We start from the raw sequence: 27,378 nt of genomic DNA on the forward strand, positions 1-27,378 counted from the left end.
TTAGCCCTGGCCATATGACCCAGATTTTTTAAGCCCTTCTATGACTTTAGTTTTTATTCTTGGGCTCTTTCATCCATCTATTGGAATTGTTTCCAGTAAATTGGAGTTTTACAGTGGTTGCTGTGATTAGCATTCTGTGCTCATGGGGAATTCTTCATAAAAATGTCTCTGATCAATACCTTTCAATGTGTTTAAACATTAATAAATAATTTTATGTGAAGTTTGTTGCATCCCTAGTGGAATTATGATCTGAAATACATTTTTATGCAAATTTTTAATGGTAGGTTATACCATCTTTCTGTCTATTTTTGTTACTGTGAAGATAAATTATAATTATATGAATAACCTGCATAAAATGCTCGTATTTTGAAATATTTCCATTCAACAATATCTGTATTTTCAATAATATTTATGTACTGAATGTTCCTTGTTAATACTCTGTATTAAGAACAGGTAAACCCTTTATAGAGCCAAAACACTGAAGTTTTCTAGTGCCCTTAATGATACCTAAATATATATTCATAATTTATAAGCTGTCATTTATAAAATCATATTGATTGGGGAAGAACTTTACAGAGTTAATAATTTTTATTTTAAGTAGCTTGCATGTGAAAAAAAACCCATTCCTGAAAGGCTCTGCCAGGTTGGTAAATGCAGTTTGAGACAACCAAGAATCATTAATGCTCTTTTTTACAAAATGCTGAGCTTTAATTCTGCACTTAAATTGGGCAGATCAATTGAAAACCCGGTTAAATTGGGGATACTGATGAAATCAGTGAATCCAAATTGCAGGTTTTGCTTGTAGACTTCACTAAAATATTTAAATAATCATGGGAAATGCTGTCTTTGGTTTCACAGGCAGTGCATTTGTGACTTTTGTTGTCACAGGGTTGTGTTATAACCTGATTGTTTGGATTATCTGCAATTTTTCATTCCCATTTTCTGTCAGGGTTTTCTGTGACAGGAGAAGGTTTTCACAACAAACCCAGACCTTCACTGTCATGACAAATGGCTTTAAAAGAGATTCCAAAGAGATGATTCGAAAATCAGAACTAATTCTTTCCGATTTTCTGAAGGATTCAAAAATCATTGATGTCGCATTTGGTTTTAATGAAGATTTACTGGGGGGAAAAATGTGAAATCCCCAATTACTGTGAATTTGATGCCCAACTGTGCCTGTGCTGAGTCCTCAGACTCTCAGATCTGAGGGTTTAAAGGCCCCATGAACTCTTTGGGATATTCCTTTAACCTCAATAATCCATTTCACCTCTGGAAGAATCCAATTAATGGACTCCATGTCCTGGGCAGGCTGTTGGCTCCTCTTGGGGTCAGGGAGATTCCAGCAGGGAATTCCAGCAGTGCTGGAGGGATCAGAGTTCTCAGGAAGGACAGAAATGGCCCAGGAACAGGCAGGTGTTGGGGAATAATGAGCCAAGGCCAGGCTGGATGGGGCTTGGAGCAACCTGGACTAGTGCAAGGTGTCCAGGAGCTGCAATCAGCCCATTTCCAAACCCATTTCCATCCCAAACCATTCTGTGATTCCATGATCCAACAGCTTCTGTTCCAACTGGGGCTTCACCAATGTCCTTTACTTGAGCCAAGACTCATTTATACCTCATTTATATCTCATCATTTACAGCTCATCAGAGGTGCTGGTGGAACCTTCCACCTCACCAATGCCTTTTGCAGCATCACAGCTCCAAAACTCAGATTTTTTTTAGCTGGAGGAGGGTTTTTGTGTGGATCAGCTCAACTCCAAAGGCATCTTCAGCTCCAGCCAAAGCCGTTCCCGCGAAACAAATCTCGCTTTGTTTGCACCACAGAGTAATTGTGATGGGGCTTCCAGAGCAATCAGGGGAAGTGGAATGAAAGCATTTGGCTGATTGTTTTAATTGAAACCCTGTGGTTGTCCCAGCAGATGTGAGTGGGGTGCAGGAGCTCCTCAGGTGAGGGAGGCAAGGAGCCGGCCCCAATGGACATAGCCCATCCTCCAGAGCACCACAGGACACTGTCTAAAGCAAAGCTCAAAGTGCAGCAGGAGTTTTAAAAAGCCTAAAAGGATTCCCCGAGATAACTTGAAGCAAGAGACCATGAGAAGCAATGTAGGTGAGTATTCCAAGGTAAATCAGAGTATTTATTGAGTTGGGGAAGTTTGGAATTTTTTATTTTTTTTTAGTAGTTTTACACTGAGACAGTGAAGTTTTAAGATAAAATATTTGAGGCAACATTAAAAAACAAACAGAAGATCAGGCATCTTCAAGATTTTATGGTGCTGAAGTAGAAAATTAAACAGTTCAGCAGTTCATGCCTTGGTGGAAGGCAGACAGTGCACCCAAACACGGACTTTTTGATCAGAAAACAAAGAAAAAAAAAACTTTCCTGACCTCAACTGAAGAGATTTTATCCAGCCAGCACGTGAAGCCCAACATTTTAAATGGGGAAAACCTCCCCATTTTGTGCTGCTGTGATTCAGCTGGAGCATTAGTCATGGTTGGTGAGTGATCAATTTTGACATCATCAAACAACAGAACTCCAGTTCTCTGCTGGAAAATCCACAGCACCATTCCTGCCCTGGGTGATGTTGGTGTAGCAAAGTGGAGCTGCCTGAGATGGAGCCAGACCTCTCCATCAAAATATCAAATCAGCTGCTCTTATTCTTCTGGATTTTCCTCATCCAAACACAAGGTTACACCGTGTCAACAACCAGCAGATGGAGAAAAGGAACATCCCAGGAAGCTCAAAGAACACGCTTGGAAACGGAGCTATAAATACCAGGCTAATTCCATAGCTTTAAGATTTCTCCAAAGCTTTTTTAAATCCCTCCAGAAAAGGCTGAAGAGATCCCTAATCTGAAGTGGCCCAGTTGAAGGAATGTGTGTGTGTGTGTGTTTTTATTTTTAAATAAAGTTACATCTTACAATAGCGTTGGGCATCTCAGTGAGTCACTGGAGTGGCTGTGCAATATTTGTTGGATCAAAAGGAAGATTTTAAACACATTTTCATTCTAATCAGGACTTTTTTTCTCCAGAGGAAATGTGGAATTCTGTCTGATCCTCTCTGAGCTGATGAGTGCAGCATTCCCAGGGAATCACTGATGGTCACAACTCATTTGGAATCTAATTTTTTTTTTTTTTTTGAGAGCTGTCCCTGATTAGGGAGAACTGACACAAGAGCTCCCAAAATTCCTTGGTGGAATTTTATATAAATCTCTTCTTCCCTGGCACAGAATTCCCAAAGGAGTTTTGGATTCCTCATGCCTGGAAGTGTCCAAGGCCAGGTTGGAGGAGCCTGGGACAGTGGGAGGTCCCATGGCAGGGGTGGGATGGGATGAGCTTTAAGGTCCCTCCAACCTTTTTAGGATTCTCCTTCCCATGGAATCTCTTCATTCCTTAAAAACATCCCAGATTTTCTTGGGGTATGTTTGTATCAAAGGCAGGAGGTGTTTTGCAATACCAAACCTAACCTTATAATTAAAATAAAAAAAAACCTATAAAAAATAAAACTAAATTTTTAAAATATTTCTTCTTTCTTTTATTTTAAAATAAATTTTAGTTAATTTAATATTAAATCTGAAGAAATAAATTTAACTTGATTTGGTATTAGCCAGAGGAATGCAAAGCAGAGCAACCAGCCCGTGCCAGATTTAGAAATCAAGGTTTTTAAAGAACAGCTGAAAGGGCTGGGTTTGTTTATTGGAGGAAAAAAGGGAACACTGTAGGATGGGCAGAAAAAAAGAGATAAGAGGGTTTTATCAAAGCAGTGCTGGGGGGTTGTTCTGTGGATTAAAAAAAAAAAAAAAAAAAAAAGAAAAGTAAAAAGCAAGTTCAGTTTGCACCAAGTGGAATTTAGGAAAGGTGAAAAGAGAAAACAGGCCAAGGAAGTTTTTTGTTTTATCTCATATCTCACTGCAAATATGGATGGAAAAGTGGGATATTTTATCTCTCACTGTCAGGAAACTTTTAAAAACAGACAAAGAAGGAGCTTTTAGAGAAAATTTCAATAATTTTGACCTTCCCCACTGGCCATCGGCTGAGAATTTTGTTCTCCTGAGATCTTCATTCACATCCTCAGTTTAATTCTGTCACATTAATTTTGAAATTAAATTTATCTCATTTCCCTGCAAACCTTTTCTATTCTTGACAACACCTTTCATTTGAAGGGATTGAAAAATTAACCCAAAGAACTTTTATTTTCTTAAACAAAAAGCTTGGAAAAGCTCTTATTTCAAATAGAATGAATTTTGGGATCAGATTTGGAAGTCGGCAGAGTCCAGGATCTGCTGCAGAGGAACATTAGAAATAAATACCTGCAGCACAAACATTAAATATCTCGTGATAAAGAGTTCCCTGAGTGGCTCTTTGCCCACATTTCCCTCCAATAATTCACTTTTTGGAGCAGAACATCCTCACTATCAACATCAGCCAACTCCAGAGTTGTTTTTTTGGGCCACTTTCAGAGAATAAAGAACTGTTGGAGTTGTGAGTTAAGATATGTATTGTCTTATCTATTGTCCAGGCTCTTATCTTTTCTTTTTGGAGCTTTGTTCTTAAACTCTTGGATGTTCTGCATCCTTGAAGGGCCACATGGTTTTCATTTCTGGCTGCCTGTGGGCCTTACTCTCATTTTTCTTCTCCCTGCTTTGATGAGCTGCTGGAGAATTCTCTTATTCTTGTCAAGCTTGACTCTGATTCACCCTTTTGTTTGGCTCCTTCTGGAGAGAATCAAAATTTTTCTGTTTTGGGGAGAATTCCTCATGCAGGAAAGTCAAGTTTTTCACAGCATCACCACCAGGTACCACTTTGCTATGCAAGTTCAAATATATTTAAAAATAAATTTGTTTAGCTTATTCTGAAGAGAATCAAACTTTTTCTGTCTGTTTTGAGGGTTATTTCTCATGCAGGAAAGTCAAGTTTTTCACAGCATCACCACCAGGTACCACTTTGCTATGCAAGTTCAAATATATTTAAAAATAAATTTGTTTAGCTTATTCTGAAGAGAATCAAACTTTTTCTGTCTGTTTTGGGGAAATTTCTCATGCAGGAAAATCAGAGCTAAGTAAGGGATACCTGTGAGCATCATCACCAGGTACCACCTTGCTGTGCAAGTTCAAATTTATTTTAAAATAAATTTGTTCAGCTCCTTCTGAAGAGAATCAAACTTTTTCTGTCTGTTTTGAGGGTTATTTCTCATGCAGGAAAGTCAAGTTTTTCACAGCATCACCACCAGGTACCACCTTGCTGTGCAAGTCTAAATTTATTTAAAAATAAATTTGTTCAGCTCCTTCTGAAGAGAATCAAACTTTTTCTGTCTGTTTTGGAGGGAGAATTTCTCATGCAGGAAAATCAGAGCAAAGCCAGGGATACCTGTGAGCATCACTACCAGATACCACTTTGCTGTGCAAGTTCAAATTTATTTAAAATTAAATTTGTTTAGCTCCTTCTGTAGAGAATCAAACTTTTTTTTATCTGTTTTGGAGGGAATTTCTCATGCAGGAAAATCAGGTTTTTCAGAGCAAAGCCAGGGACACCTGGCAGGGCAGAGCTGAGCAGCACCATCAGGTATCATCACCTTGCTGTGCAAGTCTAAATTTATTTAAAAATAAATTTGTTCAGCTCCTTCTGAAGAGAATCAAACTTTTTCTGTCTGTTTTGGGGGTTATTTCTCATGCAGGAAAATCAGAGCAAAGCCAGGGACACCTGTGAGCATCACCACTTTGCTGTGCAATTTTAAATTTATTTAAAAATAAATTTGTTGTGTTTGGATGGCAAATCCCCTCTGAGGAATGTTTCCCCAGCCCTGCTCTGGTGATTTATCCTAAAATCAACTTTTTGATTCTCCAGGAAACTCCACTCCTCACCCTTTATTGGCCAAAGAAATTTCTCTTTATTAATGTGATGGTGTGGACACGTCTGATCATTGTTGTGTCAAAATTCATCCCCAAAATACACAGACACCAACTTTGAGACACTTTGCTCATTTTTAGGGGGCTAAAAATACCTTGGCTGGATGAAAAGTAAATCTGAGTGAAGGGATTGGGGCAGCCAGACACTTTTTTAAAAAAATTATTTTATTTAAAATTAGTGGGGGCAAGAATTTTGATCATGTGTGTTGCCAGAATTCAGATTAAATGGAGTAAAGCTGATTTTTGTAAAAAATAAATCCTATATTGGCAGTTTTTTAAATATTAGATGATTTTTTTTCCCATGTTGTGGTGTTTGACAGAAATGAAATGTGTACAGAACAAGAAGTGGAAATAGTTATTTCATCATTTATCTTAAGAAACCTTCCTGAGTGTTTATAAATATGAAAAAATAATTAAGAGTCGTTTAATATTGGAATATTAACATCCTGAGCGGAGTGTGCTGCTCACTTTGGTTTATTTTCTGTTTTTAACTGTTTCTTTTCCAGCTTGGAGTGAACAAGATGAGCAGAGCCACCTTCCATCTAATCCTTAATGAGGAAAAAGGTCAGGAATTTTTTATTTTCATTTCAATCCCCTGCCTTACTCTTAATTAACACATTAAAAATCACTTTTACATGGGCTTTTTTGGCTTTTAAATAACAAAACAAAGGTGAATTTTTGAAATGAAATGGTGAATTGAGGAAAAAGCTGACTCAGAGCAGAGTGAGCAGGGGAAGGAAAGGTCATGGATACAAATCTTCATCGAGATTGATTTCAGAATGATTAAACTCAGAACTAATAAATCTCTGCTGGAGCAAGAAGGAAACATTTTGCCATTTAAAAGAATTAAAATCTTTTTTTTTTTTTAATTATTATTTTAAATATCCATGAACTTTTGCATCTTATTTTTTTTCCTTAAAAAAACTCAAATAAAATAATTGAGCCAATTTCTCCAAATAATTCTCCATTTAATTAATAAGTAATAATTATCTGCTAATGGAGAAATTAATCAGATTTTCAGTCCAGACTCTCCAATATTATTCCATTTATTCCAGATGAGACAGAAAGATTTGCACTGAGGTGTCTCAAGTGCTGATTTTTTTTATTGTTCCCATATATTTCTTAATACCTTAAGCGTATTTTCATCAGGGAAATTGCTGAGCAGAGCAACACAATTCAATAAAAAAAAAAAAAAAAAAAAAAAGGGCACTTGGAGAAAAAAAAAAATAAAATTCCAAAGCTCTAAAAATAGTCCAGTCACTACTTTGGCACAAAAACATAATTTATGGGTTTAATTTGTAATTCTTGCTACGCTTTTGACATTCCCCTGCACAGGAACTCGGGCTGAATAATTCAAATTATTGAGATATTGCTCAAATTCAGGTGCCTGATACAAAGGAGGTTGATTTTGTTTATTGAAATCTCTGCACTGAAAACGTGGGAGGATGTGTTTAATTTTTGCCATTTATTGCTTCTTTTTTTTTCCATTTTTTTCTTCATTTTTGCCATTTTTTTCTTCATTTTTGCCATTTATTGCTTCATTTTTTGCTTCATTTTTGCCATTTATTAATTCATTTTTTGCCATTTTTTTCTTAATTTTTTGCTATTTTTTGCTTCGGTTTTGGTCTCAAAATTAATAGAGATATAGGGCTATTTAAAAATTGTTATTTCTTTCCCCCAGATTTCCAGGAGTTTTGATATTTTTCCTTTTTTTTTTTTTTAATTGGCTGAAATCTAATTGAGTTTTCATGGTCGGTTTTTTAAAAGAGTTCAGTTCAAATGTATATATATTTTTCTTTTCAATTTAATCTTTATTTCCCCAAATTTCCATTTCCCTGGTAACCTCTAAGTCAGTAATTCCCAGCAGGACTGAACCCTCACAAATAGTCATTTCCTCCTCAATTTCTGCGTCTCTTTATTCGACATTTTCAGAACATTTTCTCCATCAATGATTCCTGAAATTCATATAATTTTCATTATAAAACCATTACAGAACTGGGATGATTAATATCAGCTTTTTGGGGAGCCTGAGACATGAGAAATAAAAGAAAATTCTTCATTTCTTTCTCCAAAATCTCCTAAATTAAAGTGGATATGAAGTTTCTCCACTTCTCATTAACATATTGCTCTGTTATTCCATTTAATAACATTTTCCTGGGAAATTTGGGTAACAGTGACTTCATTCTTAGCTGATTTCTGGTGTACACCAAAAATTAACTTGAATTTTGACAAAATCTGAGTGCTGCAATCAGAGAAGGTCTGTGTCCCCTGCAGTTCTGACCTGTTTCCTTTGGAAAGAAAAAATTTCATGTGGAAATGCTGGAAGAGCATCCTGGGTGTCCTTCCATGGTGTCCTTCCACATATATTTAATTATATTAAATATATATTATATATTTAGTACAATTAAATATATTCTATTTAATATATTAAATAAAAAATTGATATATTAAATAAATATATTCCATTTAATATATTAAATATATTTATTTAATATATGGAATAAAATTTAATATATTATAAATATATTTATTTATAATATATAAATATATTATAAATATATTTATAAGTTTTAATTACATAATAGATAATATAAAATTATATAGATACAATATAATATTCTAACATATGTTATATATAATACATATTTTATATAATGTTTATTTTAATATACAATTATATCTTTTTATATAATATATATTATATAATATATAATTATATATAATTATTCTATAATATTATATAGTATATAATATCAGTTAAATTATATTATATATTATATATAGTTACATATTATATATTTTATATAATATATAAAATATATATTTATATTATATGATATATAATATATTAGATAATAGATAATAGATAATAGATAATATAAATTAACTATAAATATAATTAAATTATAGAGAAATATTAATGAATCCACAGTGAACAGCCAGGGATGAACGTTAAAAACAAAATCTTTTACTTTCCTGCTTTTTTTTTTTGTTTGTTTGTTTTTGGGTTTTTTTGTTTGGTTGGTTTTTTGGGGGGGGGGTTTGTGGTTTTGGGGTTTTTTTGTGGTTTTGGGGTTTTTTTGGGGAGGTTTTTTTGGGGGGGTTTTTTGGGTTTTTTTGGGTTTGTTCTGTGGTTTTTTTGTGCAAAGCCTTTCAGAGATCTCTGTATCTTGGGAGAATGGATTTTATCCACTCTCTCATTGAAGTGACAGCCTCAGCTGCTCCCAGCTTTGGGAATTGCACAGAGAAATGGGTTCAAATCCATCCTGGGAGGAGATTTCAGGGATTGGTGCTGCAAGAATCCTGCTCCTTCCCAGCTCAGCCCATCCATCGCCTTGGATGACTTTACAATTAAATCTCCAAAACTGAGGATACTCTGATTTTTCCCTATAAATCAGATTTCTGTCTGATCACTCACAGCACCCTGATCCCAAATGCTCCAAGGAAAGGCATTTATGTGACGTGTTCCTAATGATCAGTTGGATCCCATGGACAGAAATCAGGTTTTTTCCTCCATGAAAATCATTTTTGTGTTGTTTTATTTGAGCAGCAGGGCTGAAGTGGCTGATTTTGGAGGCTTGGGGAAAGAAATTCCAGATGTTTCTGTCCATCCCTGTGCTGGGAGCTGGGGAACATCCATGGGGTGTGGAGAACAGGGACAGGGACCTGGAATCCTCCTGGATTTTTGTTATTTATGGGTGAATTCATCCTTGTGGCTCCCAGGGAATCATCCAGGTTGGAAAAAGCCTCCAAGGCTGAGTCCAACCTGTGGCAAATCCCCACCTGGTCACATCCAGATGTTCCTGAATTATTTCATGGAGTGGTAAAATCCCAATCCCAAAAAAATCCACAGCATCAACAGTGGTGTAAAATAAGAGAATATAAACCTTGTTATAGATAGAAAACTGCTTTAAAAGTTAGAAATAACTCAGTGTCAGAGTTGGCTGGACTGATGTGAAGTGAGTTTTACATTGGGGGAATTTAAAATTCTCATTTTAATTTTCAGAGCAATTTTCTGATTGTGGCAAAATATTGTTAATATTCTGTATTTAAAACTGAGATCTGTTTTTAACCCAAAGGCCAGAGTATATCACAAGTTTATAATGTTTATCATGAGTAAATCATGAGTAAATCATGTGTAGAGCTGCGTGGCTGGACTGATGTGAAGTGAGTTTTACACTGGGACAATTTAAAATTCTCATTTTAATTGTCATTGAGCGCAGAGCAATTTTCTGATTGTGGCAAAATATTGTTAATATTCTGTATTTACAAGAGAGATCTGTTTTTATCCCAAAGGCCAGAGTGTATCACGAGTAAATCATGTTTATCATGAGTAAATCATGAGTAAATCATGTGTAGAGCTGGGCCATGGTCCTGGACACCACCCCAAGGAAAAGAATCCTGAAGGATTCAAGGTTTCCTCCCTATTTGAGGCACTTTTTGTTTGTTGAATCACTGGCCTAAAAATAAGCCCTCATAAAGAATTCACCACTGATCTAATTAGTCAGGAGAACTCTGCTTTTCAAACTGGGAAAGCATTCCCAAAAAAAAAAAAAAAAAAAAAAAAAAAAAAAAAAAATGATGCAACATTTGTATCTAATTAGATGATACAGGAGAATCCTGGCTAATTGCTTTGATAGACTTAAACAGATTAATAACGTGCAAGTGGTGACTAAATAAAAACTCCTTTTCACTGAGTGCTTTGAAAGTGATGCTTTTTAAGAAGCTGAAATTTCTTTATTAGTTCTGAAACCCCCAGGACTGTGATTCCAGAGCATTTCTCATTTTGGAGGGTTTTTTTCAGTGCTAGAAAGGAAAGCCCTGAAAATGAGATTGTAATTTGTGTCTCTGAGCAGCATTTGGTGGTTTTTTTTTCCCAAATGTCTGCAAAGTTTTACATCCCAAAAGTGGCCATTCCATAGGTGGGAAGTGGGATTGTGGCTCCATGGAATTCTTGGACACTTTCAAATTCATGTAAGAAAAATATAATGGAGCATCAAAAGTATTTGGAGGACAAGGGAGAGATTTAGATTCTATTTGAAGAGGAAAAAAATTTATTACTCAGAGGTTTGGAGCAGCCTGGGATAGTGGAAGGTGTCCCTGGGGGTGGAACAAAATGGGCTTTAAATAATTTTTTTTGTTTTTTTTTTTTTTTTGCTTTCCAACCCAAACCATTCCATGATTTGCAATATCAACCTCTCAAAATTTGTCTTAATTGGCTCAACGTCCACTTACTAATAAAATCAATATTATTCATATCATATGTAACAGATTGAAATCCAGACAATAAATAAGTATTTAAATACTTCCCACAGATTAAACAGTTCAGTGATTTTTTTTTTTTTTTTAAGCTTTTTTCAGTCCTCTTTCTCCCCAGGTGCAGTCCAGACAAAATTTATCTGATTAGATGTGAGGATCCTGTGGTGGAGGTGGAATGAGAGCTCAGGCAGGACCCTGCAGAACCTGTAGAAATAAAAATAAAAAAAAAAAGTTACTTTGAGGTGTCTCTTGCAAAAATAAGCAATTGCTGGATATTATTTGCTCATAATGGCCCTAAATAGCAACATGAGGCACAGCAAGGCTGGGCTGAGACATGAGCAACTTCCCCTGCACTGGGTGCTCCCAGTATTTGATAAATTTTCTGATTTTATTGCATTACAGAAGGTTAATTCTCAATTAATTCAGAATATCAGGGATATTTTTTTTAACCTTTTTTAGCCTTCCAGGGGACTTACAGTAAAAATGCCACTGCAGCTTTCAGCAATAAGGTAAATTCTGGCTTTTGATAAAACCTCATCTGCTCCCTCCTTAATCAGGATAAAACCACTGAAACCCCCAAAATTCTGAACTGAAAACCTGAGCGAGGCCTGAACTGTTGCCAGGAGCTCTCCAAATCTTATTTGTGTGTTCTGAGAGATTAAAGGGTGGATTGTTTGGATGGGAGACACGACGAGGTGTCCATGGGACATTCTCTGTGACCTTCCCCAGCCCCTTGTCCCTTCCCCACCTTGGGCTGGCCAAGGATTCCATCCCATTGGGATGCCTGGGAAAGTGGAACCACATCCCATTCCAGAATCCTCATCCTGCAGGGAATCTGAAATCACACAGTCATTAAAGTTGGGGAAAAACCTCCAGGATCAAAAATTCCAACCTTTGGCCAATTCCCTGGTCTTTAGATTCCATCCCTTCAGACCAACCACTCATTTTATCCTTGGAAATAACCTGGTGAGGTTTTTGGGTTTTTACATTTTTTGGAGCATTTGGAACTTTAAATTTCTAAGCAGCACTTCTAAAGGGAATGTTCTGCATGAGGGTACTTAAGGGAACATTTTCCAGAACTATATTTATGCCTCTGTAGTTTTCCTTTAGTGGTCTTGAAGGAAGGAGCTGTTATTACTGTTAAATATAGATGTAATGTGGTGTTATTGCAGAAATGTCTTTATGTTTCATTTCTGGCTTTAAAAAAAAAACCTTTTTCTTATTAAAATCAGTCAGGTCTATAACATTTATTATGTTTTAACATGTTGGCATAATGTTAGTGTTGGGAAGGAGGCAGGATTGACACCTGATTCCAAATAAAATCTCCTGGTGATGTTACTACAGCAGTCATCTGTGCTAGCCTGTATTTGAATTTAGGATTGTTGCTTTTTTTTTCTGGTGTATTTACTATTTAAATCCCATATTCCACATTTGTCTCACCTTAATAAAATGTCCAGTCTCGAGTGTTAAGTCTCACCTTGAAAAAACTATTTTAGGGGGGGGAATGACACAACTTCTGTGAGGAGAGAAAATCTCTGAGGGGAATTATTCCTGAGGATATTCAGATTGTTTCAGAGGTATTCAGAGATCAGTCACTGCTGCCGGCTTTTCCCTTTTTATTACCCAATTTTTTGGTGAGATGATTATTTTAATTCAATCGAAAGGCAGGAGGTTTGCATTTTTATGGATATTATCAAAGCCTAGAAGCAGCTTCCTTCACATGAAATTCATTCAGTTTTCTAAACAATTTTTAAAGGGCATTAATTTAGTCATCTGCTGATAGTTCTGAACAGAAGCATATGTGAAAATATTCAGTGAAAAGATGCATCCCTTAATTCACCCAAACTCCACATCAACTATTTAACAGCAGTTGCACTCTTGTAGCTTTTAAGATGTAGCTCAATTACATCCACAGTATAAATAGAAACTGCTGGCAGGATTCTGTTTGCTCCGAGCCTTATTTTGATGGTTCCATTGACATTTGAAATTTTGATTTGAAGCTCTGGAAATGGCTGCAGCTGTAAACATCTCCCTGAGTTAACTGCACTGGGCTGAAAGGCTGCAGGGATGGATGGACAGGGATGGATGGATGGAGGGATGGATGGAGGGATGGATGGGGGGATGGATGGGGGGATGGAGGGATAGATGGATGGAGGGATGGATGGATGGATGGATGGATGGATGGATGGATGGATGGATGGATGGATGGATGGAGGGATGGATGGATGGAGGGATGGATGGATGGATGGATGGATGGATGGATGGAGGGATGGATGGAGGGATGGATGGATGGATGGATGGATGGATGGATGGATGGATGGAGGGATGGATGGGATGGATGGATGGATGGATGGATGGATGGATGGATGGATGGAGGGAGGGATGGATGGAGGGATGGATGGATGGATGGATGGATGGATGGACAGGGATGGAGGGATGGAGGGATGGATGGATGGATGGATGGATGGATGGGCAGATGGATGGATGGACAGATCACTCCATCCATGCCATCCACGGTGTCTGGCTCATGTGTTTCCCCACATCTGTATCTTTCAGGCCGTTCGACTGGAGCCAAGGAGTCAGCAAAGAAACTCAAGGAGACAACTTGGATCATGACCAGAAGATAAAGAAAAGAAACTAAAAAGAATGTGGCATATAAAGGGTGTGATACCTGGAGGTATTGGATCTGACTCATGTTTATAAAAATGAGACGAGCTTTCACGAAACACAAGTTATCTTAGACAGTCATCAAGCTTGGAGCCATCATGCTGTTGAACTAGAAATTCTCCTTTTCCCCATTCTCCTTTCTGACAGGTAACAAAGGATTGGTGAATTATGATTTTCCCCAGTTGGAAGCACTAATTTTTATCTATATATTTCATCCTTATGAATATATAAGGAGTTAAACATTGCATATTTAATGTGGATTATAATGGGAGAGTGACTCATTAACCAAAATGGCCACTTTTGAGGACTTGGTTTCAAACTGAGCTGGAGCCTCCCGATGCACTTTGTAGGATTTGGGGAAAGCTGTGCTGCAGGGCCTGCTTTGGGAGGCCAGGATGACATGTAGTAAGAGGATATCACCTTACTGTTGATATCTTTGAAGACTCATAACCAGAAACAGGAAAATGAATGGTGGGAAGGAGTGTGACGGAGGGGACACGGATGGAGGGCCACCAGCAGTGCAAGTTCCCGTTGGTTGGCAGCGGAGGGTGGACCAGAGTGGAGTTCTCTACATCAGGTAAGGTCACTCAGGGGCTTGGGCTGGTGTTTGGTGGACTTTGGCCAGGAGGTGCAGGACATTCCTGACCCAGCTCCTCTCTTCTGCTCAAAAACATCAAGGAGCTGCTCCTCAAGTGCAAGATCACCCTGGAAAGCTGAAGGAGGGGTAGATTAAGTGGGATATTGGGAAGGAATTCCTGGCTGGGAGGGTGAGGAGGAGCTGGATGGAATTCCCAGATTTGCTGTGGCTGCCCCTGGATCCCTGGAAGTGTCCAAGGCCAAGTTGGACAGGACTTGGAACAACCTGGGACAGTGGAAGATGTCCCTGGGCAGGGATTGGAGCTGGATGAGCTTTAGATCCCTCCCAACCCAAACTATACTATGATTTTGTGATTCTTTTCAAATTAAATTCAAGTCATTCAGCTCCAAACCCATTTTTTAATACCCATGAAGGTTCTATGTTCACTCTCACTGATGTTCTCCAACTTTAATGGATCCCTCACATTTCTCACGTGAGGAAAAAAACAAACCAAGAACATAAACCTAAATCCAAAGTTTTAGGTACTTTATTTGTTTATTTTCTCAGCTTATTGGATTTTTGTTTGCTTCACCCTGGAATGGTCACGAAGAAATGCATTGAAATTGCTGTGAAATAAATGTGTTCAGACAAAGAGAGCCTAAATTAAATGTTATTGGAGAAAAGATCAAAGTCAGCTTTATAAAATGTGGGTTTGCATCACACAAGTCTATGTGATTATCAGTCAGTTACTTGCTTAAATTTCTTCCACTGCTCTGTGATTAAAATAACCACATCTCCCAACATTTTGTGTTTTACCAATACAAAGTCTTTAATGAGCCAGAGCACACTCCAGTTTTACACTAAACTACCTGAAAGGATCAGATGCATTCCAGGATTTCTCGTTCGTGTTCTCCATTAGCAGAATCAAAGCCAGTCCGTGTCAGTGATGGCCATGGCAGGAGAAACCACCCTGCCCTTGTGTTTTTCATTAATTCACTGAACCTCTGCCTCACTCACAGATAAATGGCAAAGGAAAAGTTGTGGATTAGGGGGTTTTTTTGGGTTTTTTTCCCAATAATCTCTATATTCAGACATCAGGAAAATAATGCTTTGGTATTTTTGTGTCCCTGGTGATTCCACCAGCTTTTGAACTTCATTTTCCCCCCAGCCCTTGCAAGTTCTGGTGAAGCTCATTCCTGCCCTCTTCCCAAGTTTTCCAATTTATCTTTTTCTTCTTTGGTGAATTTTCTGGTATTTTTATGTGTCTGATGATCCCACCAGCTTTTAAACTTCATTTCCCCCAGCCCTAATGAGTTTTACACACCAGCTTTGGTGAAGCTCAAAACAAATTTTCCAATGTATTTTTTTTATTCTTTAGTGAATTTTCTGGTGGCCTTCTCTGAGATGTTCTGATGAAGTATTTGCCACTCCTGTTAGGTGCAGGATGTGTTGATTGGAAAGGGTGGAAATCCAAAAAAATCCAATCTGCCTGACATGGAGCATCCACAGGGCTCTGAGTGCAGCTGAATCCTCCAGGATCGAGTTTCCACAAGCTCCTCACTGCCCTGCCAGCAGGCACAGCCTTCATGGAGGCAAGGAAAGGTCAAACAATATTGACTCCACAGCTATCCCAGGGAAAATTAGTGGATATATTAAGATCTGACATGATTTAAGTGGAATAGATGATCCCAGCTGAATAAAGACTCTCTGTTTGTGCCTCCTCGGAAGGCACGGACACTTTCCTGTCAGCTGTCAGCAGTTGCTTTGCCTTAAATCAAGATTAAATCCATTCATTAAACTGGTTTTCATTACCTGGTCGAAGCACTGAGTTGACTCTCAGGCTTTTCTTAGCAAAACTGAGCTGCTAAATAGAGCCTAAATCATCCCAAGGCCAGGCTGGACAGGGCTGGGAGCAGCCTGGGGGAGTGGAAGGTGTCCTGCCCATGCCAGGGCTGGAACCAGATTTTTAAGCTGATTTTTGAGGTCCTTCCCAACCCAAACCAGTCTGGAATTCCATGATTTTGTGGCATTTTCTTACAAAAGGAAGCTGTGGATTATCCTTGGTGTTACAGAAGTGTTAATAACTTTGTGCACACACAAAAAAGAGACTTTGCAGTTCCAGCTCTGCCCAGGATTGAGGCAGAAACGGGGGAAAAATGGCCCTTTTTAAAATTTAGTTGGGTTTTGTGGACAAATAACTTTGCATGTGAGTGCAGTAGGAATGCTGGATCCCACAGATTCAGTGGATTGACCTTCCTTTCCACTCACTGATTGGCAGCACACTCCTTTTTATTCCAGGATCTCCTGGAGCCTGCAGTGGTTGTGTGTGCCCAGGCAAACAGCACAGCAAGGTTATTTAAAATCACTTCTTTCTAAAAATACCCCAGGAAAAGTCGCCTTTTTTAGCCAATGCAAATAAAACACATCCTCGCTCCAGAGCATATTCCCAGAAATGCCTTTTAACAGCAGATTTTTAAGGATCACAGAAAGTGTCTGGAGAGTTTTTGGGTGTAGAGAGGATGGACCAGAGGAAATGTCAGTCTGGGATTCTCCTTTGGGAAAACTCCAGTGTGGAGTTTGCCTGGGCTCAGCACAAGCAGGACAGGTGGGAACATCCAAAGGGATCAGGCAGGATCCTGCTTTAATTAAAATAAAATAAAAGTAAAGAGCAGTTTCTCCCTGCTCCCCAAGGATTTCAGGCAGGGAAGGTTTGACTCCTGACCAAACCTGGACCTTTATTTTTAGATTGCTCTTTCATCTTCCTCACCCTCCAAACTGTCACCGCTGCACAGATTCAACCTGAGCACTTCTCCCAAAAATAACTATTTCAGGGCACGCCTGGCAAAGAAATGACTTATTTAAACTGTCAGCAGGACTTTAAATGTCACTTGCAGATGTTGCTTTAGATGAGACTCTGTTCTCGTGCAGGGTGAGGTGTTTATGTGTTGGATCCCAAGCCCCAAAGTTCGTCACAGTTTGGAATTTTGAGTCAGGAGTGTTGTCGTGATCCAAACTATTCCACTTGAGCTGTTTTTGTTTGAATTAGGGCTATTTACAGCTGCCATTAATAACCAGTGGTTTATTCCAGATAAACAGTTCAGCAGTAAAGAGCAATCTGCCAGTGACAGGCTGGGGACACGAGAAGTTGTTGGTTTTTTTTTTTTTTTCCTCTTATGAATTAGTGATTTTGCCGTAACAGAGTTCCCAGTGCCCTATTTTGGGATGTGCAGATAATGATTTTCTGGTGGGAGTTGGAGAAATCCGAGTGTAGTTTATCAGGAGCTCCCTGGCCTGGCTCCTTGGTGGAATATTTCTTACTTTCAAGCGAGAAGGTTGAAATTTTAGCTGAATGAAACCAAACATTGTGCAACAAAGAGACCCAGCTGCAACACTTTTGTTTCCTTTGAAATATCTTTTGGGTGGGATTTTTTTTTTTTTTTTTTTTGCAAGTATTATCACAATTCTTGAATAAAAGCAAGAAGTGCTAAGAGAAAAAAAAATTAAATAGGATTTTACCTTGTGAGCAGATACAAATCCTGACCTATCCAAGAGCTCATATTCATCATTTCTGTTCCTTTGCAGTCCCAGTGGGTCTTTATTATCCTGCTTGGAGCAGGTGAAGACTTACTTGCTGACTGATGGAACGTGCAAGTGTGGCCTAGAATGTCCTCTTGTTCTTCCCAAGGTAAAGCACAGCATCATTTTGGGTCTGGGTGCAATGATATTTATCAGCTGCCCATGCTGGAGACTCAAATTCTGTTCAGGTCATCTCTGAAATAAGTGGTGTCCACTCAGAGTTAGACCTTAAAATACAAAATTCAGCTCCCCTCTGCCCTAGCCCCTCTTGGAGAGGATCTGACTCAGTTATTATAAATATATATTTATATATAATGAATCTTTTAATGTGAATATATTATAAATAAATTAATTTTTAATTTGTTGTTTCCAAACATCCTGTCAAGGAATCTCATGGGCAGTACAGGAGCAGTCAGGAAGAGAGGAAAATTCCTCTGTACTCCATATAAAATTCTTAATTTCAATGACTTTGTTGCCTGCAGTGATTCTTTTAAACGCTGGAATTTTCCCTGCCAGGTCTTTAATTTTGATCCTGGAGCTGCTGTGAAGCAGAGAACTGCTGAAGATGTCAAAGCGGACGAAGATGTCACCAAACTATGCATTCACAAAAGGAAAATTATTGCTGTGGCTACACTTCATAAAAGCATGGAAGCACCACATCCTTCACTGGTTCTAACTAGTCCTGGTGGTGGAACAAGTGAGTAAAATGAGATCATGCAATAATCTGATTTTTATACACATAATTACTATGCAAAACCACCCCGAAAGTCTGACTCTGAGTGCAGAAATAAGCAGATTGGAGGAATAAATAAAGGGAATAATCAGAGATGGAGGTAGATAGAAAAATGAGTCTAAAAAGCAGATCAGCCCAGACTAAGAGCATGATTTTCTTGGAAAAGATATCAGATTGTTCTAGACAAAAGAAAAATACATTAGCTCTCATCTTTTGGAACTGTAGTAATATGTCTGATATTCTGTCACATGGGAAATTAGAGGAGCAGAATAAAGTGATTATGAAGGGATTAGGATGTGGCTAAGGACTTGGCTAAATGGGAAATTGTATTGTAAAAGAGAATAGACAGCAAGAGGAGATCTCCACTGTCATTTCTCAAGGATTATTTTTGGCCACCAACATGGATTAGCATTTTAATTATCCCCATCAATAAAAAAAAAAAAAAAAAGGAAATTTGTTGGTGGCTGAAGTTGACAAGTATTCTCCAAACAAAAGATCAAAACCTTGTAAAACCAGGGGAGGCTCCCTGAGACCTGGAGTGAAAGCAAAGTTAACACTGAAACTGCTCCTAACTCAGAAATTCATCCAAAATTAGAGGCTTTGTCAGGATCACAAGATTCTGAAGAGAATTACAAATCCAGTGGGCAGGACAGAGGAGGGAAAGGGGCTGAGTTTTTATTTCTGAACTCCTGGGGAAAGGCCTGAGAGCTCTCTGCACCCCTCACTGCTGTGACAACACCTGGCCCATTGCTCCTCCCACTTCAAAGTGGAAAAAATTATGAGAAAAACAAGAAATAATAAATTTTAGATAAGTGCCAATGCTAAGATCCCCATGCTGTTCATAATACTGATCTGCCCCTGCATTTTCACATTGAAATTTAGGATTTAAAACCTTTCTTGAAAAATTTTTCAGTGTAATTTTGTTTTTAACCAACAGTGCAATTTCCCAAGTTTCTGTGCACTTCCTTGCTTAATTTTTTCAATGAGTAGTACTTAAATTACATCCCAGTTTTCAGAAAATCAGCAAAATGAAGGGGGTAATTTATATATTTATGTGCTCTTACTTCCTCTCTCAGTCAGAATTTTGTACATAAGCAAAGAAGAAAATTCCCCAATAAATCCCCTTGTAAGCAAAATTTTTGCTCATTTATATGTGACCATTTTCTCATTTCCAGCATTCAAGGTGAGGCCTCTCATAATTATTTTATTTTTGCAGTTCAGCCTTTAGTTTTATGCCCTAAATGAAACTTTGGTTGCATTTTGGGACAGGGGAAATGTTTGTTTCTCTCACTTTGGAGCAAATAGGATGAAGGCAGGACTGTCAGTGCCATCTGAACATTCTGAAGGAAAGATGAGCAGAAGAATTTCAAGGCACCTCTGTGTTCATTTGAGCACAGAATTTTTAACTCCCAATTCCAGTTGAGTTTTGCACATCCAGAGGCTGCATGCCAAACACTCCGAGCTGAATTGCAAATTCCCAGAGCAGCAAAACTGGCAGAAAGTCCCCCAGACATGGAGCTGCTTGTGCTTCTCGTCTGGAAGTAAAACATTGGAAAAAAAAACAAACCTTTTTAAATAAAGACGGAAAGTGGTCTTGTGTTTGTTGGAAGGTGTAGCCTCAAAAGTGGGATTTACAGGGAATTCTTCCATTTGTGCAAATATCCCCAAGGCTTTTCTCCTGAAAACAAACAGAGAGGATTCAGCATCCCTCAGCAGGGACAGCATTTGGGACAGGACCTTTTTCTGTGGGAAATAATTCTCGATCCTGGATGGGCTTTGTTCCTCCTGTCCTCAATAGATGGTGCCAGAGGCTCCTTTTCCCTGCCACAGCCATCCTGCTCCTCCTGCCAGAGGGAGGATGCTGGAGATGCAGGAGGCTGGAGGGGGTGGCTGGAAAAAGCAGAAGGGAAGGAAAAAGGTTTTAAATGGTCCATAATTCAATGGGATATGGAATTACAGCTGTGTAGTTGGGAACGGGCAGGGTTCCAGCAGCCGCTCGGTGATTGAGGGTTTTCTTTCTGCTGAAGCAAAAGTTTAGCCAAAGGCTCCCTGAGCTTTTGGGAATGATTTCCCCCCCTCAGCAGCTTTGCCCTGAAAGGTGGGATTTCCAAGCAGTAACTGTTGTGTGTTTCCCATCCCAGGTGCAACGCCAGTAGTTCCCACTCGAGCAGCAACTCCAAGGTCGATGAGGAATAAATCACATGAAGGAATTACAAATTCTGTGATGCCGGAATGTAAGACTCCTTTCAAGTTGATGATGGGGGCATCTAATGCCATGGGTAGGCTTTATGTGCAAGAAATGGCTGGAAGCCAGCAAACAGAGCTCCATCCTGCCTATCCCAGGCAGAGGTTGGGGAGCAATGAACTGGGGCAGAAGTCTCCGTACCGCGGCAGCCACGGGGGGATGCCCAGCCCGGCCTCCTCGGGGTCACAGATTTACGGGGACGGCTCCATCTCCCCCAGGACTGACCCGCTGGGCAGCCCCGACGTCTTCACCAGGAACAATCCCAGTTTCCACGGGGCGCCCAACTCCAGTCCCATCCATATGAGCAGGACGCCTCTGTCCCCGCCGTCGGTCATGCTGCACGGCTCTCCCATCCAGTCATCCTGCGCGATGGCTGCGAGGACTAATATACCTCTTTCCCCCACCCTGACCACCAAGAGCCCGGTCATGAAAAAACCCCTGTGTAACTTTTCGGCCGGTATGGAAATACCACGAGCAATGTTCCACCATAAACCCCCTCAAGGCCCTCCCCCACCTCCTCCACCTCCTTGCGCTCTTCAGAAAAAGCCATTAACATCCGAGAAGGATCCGCTTGGCATCCTGGACCCCATTCCCAGCAAACCGGCGAACCAGAACCCCGTGATCATGAACCCCACCACCTTCCACTCGAGCGTCCACTCTCAGGTACCCGTGATGAATGTAAGCATGCCCCCCGCCGTGGTGCCCCTGCCCAGCAACCTGCCCCTGCCCACCGTCAAACCAGCCCACATGAACCATGGCTCCCACGTCCAAAGGGTTCAGCACTCGGCTTCCACCTCCCTGTCGCCGTCGCCGGTGACGTCCCCGGTTCACATGATGGCGCCGGGCATGGCCAGGATCGAGGCTTCTCCCCAAAGATCCCGTTCTTCTTCCACCTCGTCCGATCACGGCAACTTCCTGCTGCCTCCCGTAGGGCCACCGCAGCCGTCCTGCGGAGGGATCAAAGTCCCTCCCAGGTCCCCGAGGTCAACCATAGGCTCACCGAGGCCATCCATGCCATCCAGCCCTTCCACCAAGCACGACGGACTTAATCAGTACAAGGACATCCCCAACCCGTTAATTGCTGGAATGAGTAATGTATTAAACCCTCCAAACAATGCAGTTTTCCCCGCTGCGTCGGCTGGAAGCGGTTCCTTGAAGAGTCAGCCCGGTTTGCTGGGAATGCCTTTAAATCAGATCTTGAACCAGCACAACGCTGCCTCTTTTCCGGCGAGCAGTTTACTCTCAGCAGCAGCCAAAGCACAGCTAGCAAATCAAAATAAACTCGCTGGTAACAACAATAACAGCAGTAGCAATTCTGGACCTGTTGCCAGCGGCGGCAGCACCGAAGGACACAGCACTTTAAATCCCATGTTCCCTCCTGCTGCCAACGTGCTCCTCCCCACCACGGAGGGACAGAGCGGCCGGGCGGCACTGAGAGATAAACTGATGTCTCAGCAAAAGGATCCTCTAAGGAAAAGGAAGCAGCCCACCACCACGGTGCTGAGCTTGCTGAGGCAGTCTCAGCTGGACAGCAGCTCTGGCGTTCCCAAAGCTGGCTCCGATTTGATCAGAAAGCCAAGTCAAAGCTCTTTCCCCATCAGCTCCATGTCGCAGCTCCTGCAGTCCATGAGCTGTCAGAGCTCCCACGGCAGCAGCAATAGTTCCTCGGGCTGCGGGAGCTCCAGCGGTGCCCTGCCCTGCCCCGGGCCGCAGCTGCACCTGGCTGAGCCCGCAGTGGCCCCACTGGCCCCGGGGCTGCCCCTGCGAGGAGAGGGATTGCCCTGTCCCAACCCCAACCCTGCCTTCGGCACCGGCCCGGCTCCCCCCAACCACCTGGCGGGGCTCCTGAACCAGATGCAGGCCGGTGGGAGCTGTGGGATGCTCGCCCAGGCTGGGATGGCTTTGGGGAATTCTTTACATCCCAACGCAGCTCAGGCCAGGCTCCAGGCACCCTCCGCGCCCGTCATCCCCAACAGCATCGGGGGCAGCTGCAATCAAAGCAGCCCTGAAGCAGGTAGGTGACATCCCCAGGGGATTCTTCCAGGTTTCCATCCTTGGAAATCCCTGATGGTTGGTTTTAAGTGTTCCTTGTGTTTATCCACCTACTCAAAAATAAAACAGAAAGGAAAAAAAAAACCAAAAAAAACAGTGGTAAGCTAAAACATATTTCTCTTTTCCTGGACAAAACCATCCTGCTTCCTGTGACAACTCTGCTGACTTCCACACACTCTCCATGAATAAAATTCATTCTTTTCTGGATATTCCCACACCTCTTTTGTCACTTCTCCAAATAAATTGGAGGGTTTTTTGCAGCCTGCCCCTGCTCCAAGCCCAAAAGGTTGTGCATGTCCAGGTGATCCATGAGTTCTTTCCTCCAGGTGATCCATGAGTTCTTTCCTCCAGGTGATCCATGAGTTCTTTCCTGCTGGAATCAAAGAGGTGGTGTCAGAGGTTGGAGCAGATCCTGGAAGTACCAAAATATACAAAATAATCCTTTTTCAGGGCCAGCAGGAGGCAATGCCAAGCCTGTGTTCATTTTTATTGTGTTAACTTTACTAAGGTGGTGATTAAATGGTTGAATAAACAATTGGAGGAGTGTAGGGAGAGATCTCCTGGTTTGTTCATCAGGGAAGATTTGGAGAGGAAATGGGTTTGCTGCTGTTATCATCTCTGGGGGGTGTAAAGAGAGAAAGGAATCAGCTCAAAAAATGTGAATTTAATTGACTATTACTGATGGAACAAAGTATTAGAAGATGGTAGTGGTGTAAATTCCTGAAGTGGAATGAAAACCCAGATCTCACCAAAGTGTTCAAGTGGCCTCTCATTAACCCAAACAAGAACCTGCTCTGCATTCCTCATCTCCCTCCTCTGAAATGGAATAGAATTATAGAAAAGCTGAATTATAGTCAAATAATGTTCTCCTATCACTCTGCTCATGGTTCCTGGTGACTTTTACAGGTTTCTCCCCATCCCTGGTATAAAAAAGTTTTTTCTTGCCTGGAGTGTTCACAACGAGCAGCTCTCAGTCCTTGCCTGGCTCTTTTGCCTTGTCGTGCTGACACTGGGGGCATTTCCCTTGTCATGCTGACACTGGGGGCATTTCCTGATGCAGCTCCCGAGGCTTTTCCCTCTCTTTGCACAGAACAAAACTCTGGGTTTGCCTTGGGAATTCACTTCCCTGCCCCACTGAGCCCAGGACACAATCCCTGGGGCAGGAACCCCTTGGTTCCCACTTTCCCTGGGGTTTCCACCACACCCCTGGTGCTCCTGTGTTAAATTCCACTCAGCTCCAAGCTGAATTTCCCCCCCCAAAAAAAAATACAAATGCAATGAAACAAATGAGTCAAAGCCCTGAAAAAAGGTCCCAGCATCAACAACCAGGAACAGGAATAGGAACTCCTGCCATTCCCACTCTCTGGGGGTGGGGACATCAAATTCCAAAGCCTCAAGTGACACTTTTTGTCCTTCTCTAAAAGATAAAAGGTAATTCCCTGGAAAGTTGGGAAATGTCCCATTCTCTGCTGCCGAATGTCCCTTTAGTTTGGTGTTTGCAGGATAAACAGCCTGCACTGAATTATTTCTTGAATATCCATTGCTAAAGCCTGGAGAAGGTTTTCTTCTTGAAGGTGAAGTCTCAGGTTTTGTTACCTTTGTGTTATTCCCTAAAATTCTGCATAAACCTCCACTGAGCCTCTTGCCTGAGCAGCACTAGAAGGCTGTGAAAATCCAGAAAGAGGAATTCTGTTGGATTTCCAGGAGAATGGGAATGTTCCTTCCATGAAACTCATGTGAAATGTTGAGTGCTTGGGGTTAATAATAATTTTTTAAAAATAAAAGTGAGTTGCCAGCCTGCATCCAACAAAACTGGGAAGAGGAATATTGGGATTTCTCCTTTGTTAGTGTTGAGGATTGAGCTGGTGAAATCCCCTGTACACTGAATTTTCAAGAGCAGTTCAGCTGAGGAAAATGTCTAAAGGAACCTCTCGTGTTCATATTTCAGTTCGTGGCTTGTTTTTTTTCCCTTTGTTTTGAGGGATTTTAATTGCTAAATCTGTTTTCTGTGTCTGTGCCAGCAGTTCAGAACAGCTACTCCTCAGAAATAGCTCCTGAGAGAAAAAAAAAAAAAAAATCCTGTGAATCCCCACAATTAGCTGGTTATTGCCTAAGCTTTTAATTATAATTTAACCACATGGACCAAGTTTTGTTATTCCAGCTCTTGTTTTTTTCTTCCACAGATAATATCTTTAGTTCCCAGGTAATTTTCAGGGTGTGTGTTTGTGGTGGAATTTGGGTTTTTTGTAGGCTGGAGCTGCATCACGGGGTGATGGATCTGATTGTAGGTTTTTATTTATTTGCTTTTTCCTTGCTGTTAAAATGTGGTTCACGGGGTAGAAAATGTGTGTTTGAGTGTTGAACATTCAACATCCATAAATAATGGGATGGATGGAAATGAGTGGAAAATATTTGGGAATAAAAGTTCTTGTACAGCTGATAAAGGAAATAAAGGGAACCTCAATAACCAGAGCAAATAAAGATGGTCAGTGATATTAACATTAAAATCTTAACAATAAAATATCAAAACCATCAAATATTAACATTAAAAAGTAGGAGAAACTTTGGGTCTGGAAGTTACGTGACAAAAAAATGGCAGATTTGGCAAAAAAAAAAAAAAAAAAAAAAAAGAAAAAAAAAAAGGCTGTAATTCCTTCCCTGGAATGGGAATTTTTCCTGGTGAAATGCACAGAATAAAAGCAGTAAAATAGACTTAAACAGGGAAGAGCAAAACACCAGTCACTGAGGGTGAGGAGAGGAATTATTTTTAATACAGCCAAGAAAATTGGGAGTGGAACTTGGCGTTGGGAAACAAAACCCCCCAAAGAAGAGGATCTGACAACTTTTTGGGACTTGTTGTGTCTGAGAAAAAAAAATTCTCTTATTAAACTGGAATCACCCCTAGACAGGATGGCAAGAACCTCTTCTTCTAATTATAAAGCAAATTTAAATAATAATTTAAACCTCATTGATTTGGGGTTCATAGAAACATCCTGAGGGATTTTTCCCTACTTGGGAGAGATGATAAGGAATCACTGTTCCTTAAATTTCCAAATTTCCAGCTTCTTTTTCCCATTCTTATTTCTAAATAAGAACTTGTTTTCCCTTCTTCTTATTTTATATATTATTATTTATATATATTATTATTTTGGAATATTTTTCTTTGGAGAAAGTATTTTTTTTCTCTATTTCTCTCTTTTTTTTTGAGGGAAGAGTAAGGAGAATTCTTTGGAAGATTTGTCCAAATTGCTTAAACACAGCTTGGGGTTTTCTGGTGTTGTTTTACCTCTTCAAATTTGAATTTGCCAACAATTGAGAGTCTTCCAGTAAACCAAACCCTTACCTGCCATGCAACTTTCTAGGATTTTTATCTTGATAAAAGTCAGGGAGGTTGTAAAAAATAATAACAAATTAATGTAGAAAGATGAGTCTTATTAAAGATAATATTACAGAGAAAAAAAACTGAATTAATTCTATGGGATTCCCCACACATATTTAGCTCTTACCATCCGAAAATGGAACCAGTGGGCAGCTCCAGCCCTTGCTAAGAGGGAGGAGTGGGGATTATTGAAGGAAATAATGCTTTTTAAATTGAATTTTTAGCTTCCCAAATTGGCAGTTGAGTGTTTCCCTTCATTTGCAATGCATCAGTGGGGAGAGCCGGGAGCAAGTGAGAAAACCCTGAATTTCCTGCTCTCCTGTGCTGTTGTCTTGACAGTTTTCTACTCAAACGCTGCTCTGCTTTCTGCTGACAGCTGAGCACATCACAACAACTTCCCTGCAAGTCATTTCCCAACCCAGCAGTGCTGGGAAAATGCAGAAATCACACAGGAGATGGGTGGGGACAAAGAGCCAAGACTGAATTTTTGATCGGGTATTAAATTCTAAAAACTAAATTTAAATAAGCCTAATTTGAATAGATTTTAAAAAGCTTTTTTTTTTTTTTTCTTTTCTTTAATTTTTAGATTTTATGGACTTCTGTTGTCCTATAAATAGTTCTGGGCCTTTTGCCAAAATTTTAGGGGGCCAAGACTGGAGCTTTGTGGTAAATGAAGAACTCCTGTGATCACCCACGAGTTGTGGGCTGGCAGGTGAATATTTCCCAGCAGAGCACATTCCATGGCCATGGAGTGCTGCACACAAGGGCAATTCAGGCCTTTTTAGCTGGTTCTGATGGGGATATTTCATTTATTGGCCCGTTTTTGGTGATTTCTGGGCTGTGGATGTCGATAAGGAGAACAGGTGACAGCAGTTTGTGCTCAACTGCTGAATTATGGTTTCTTTGGAATTGGGAGCAGTGTAATAAAGGAGATATCAGGTAAAGATCTTAAATGTTTTCCATTCCGGAAAGAAAAGGGGGAATATAA

The 27,378-nt window shown here is 40.2% G+C and overlaps 1 protein-coding gene across 7 annotated transcripts in view; it reads left to right on the forward strand.

The window, feature by feature from the left end:
- The window catches only part of MBD5 (methyl-CpG binding domain protein 5), a 110,898-nt gene that overhangs the window by 66,486 nt on the left and 17,034 nt on the right, over positions 1-27,378 (forward strand). For 3 of the 7 annotated variants that reach the window (XM_083865661.1, XM_083865659.1, XM_083865660.1), the window contains 6 exons: positions 1,919-2,106; positions 6,409-6,466; positions 13,718-14,405; positions 17,988-18,090; positions 18,498-18,678; positions 20,856-22,973. In XM_083865661.1, coding sequence (XP_083721787.1) covers positions 14,293-14,405; positions 17,988-18,090; positions 18,498-18,678; positions 20,856-22,973 — 2,515 coding nt within the window. In that variant the 5' untranslated portion in view covers positions 1,919-2,106; positions 6,409-6,466; positions 13,718-14,292. Of the gene's footprint in view, positions 1-1,915; positions 2,107-6,408; positions 6,467-13,717; positions 14,406-17,987; positions 18,091-18,497; positions 18,679-20,855; positions 22,974-27,378 lie in introns of all 7 variants that reach the window. The other 4 variants (XM_083865663.1, XM_083865665.1, XM_083865662.1 and 1 more) reach the window with 4 other exon arrangements.

The sequence above is a fragment of the Zosterops lateralis genome (assembly GCF_965231275.1).
Source record: "Zosterops lateralis genome assembly, chromosome: 7".
Taxonomy (NCBI): Eukaryota; Metazoa; Chordata; class Aves; order Passeriformes; family Zosteropidae; genus Zosterops; species Zosterops lateralis.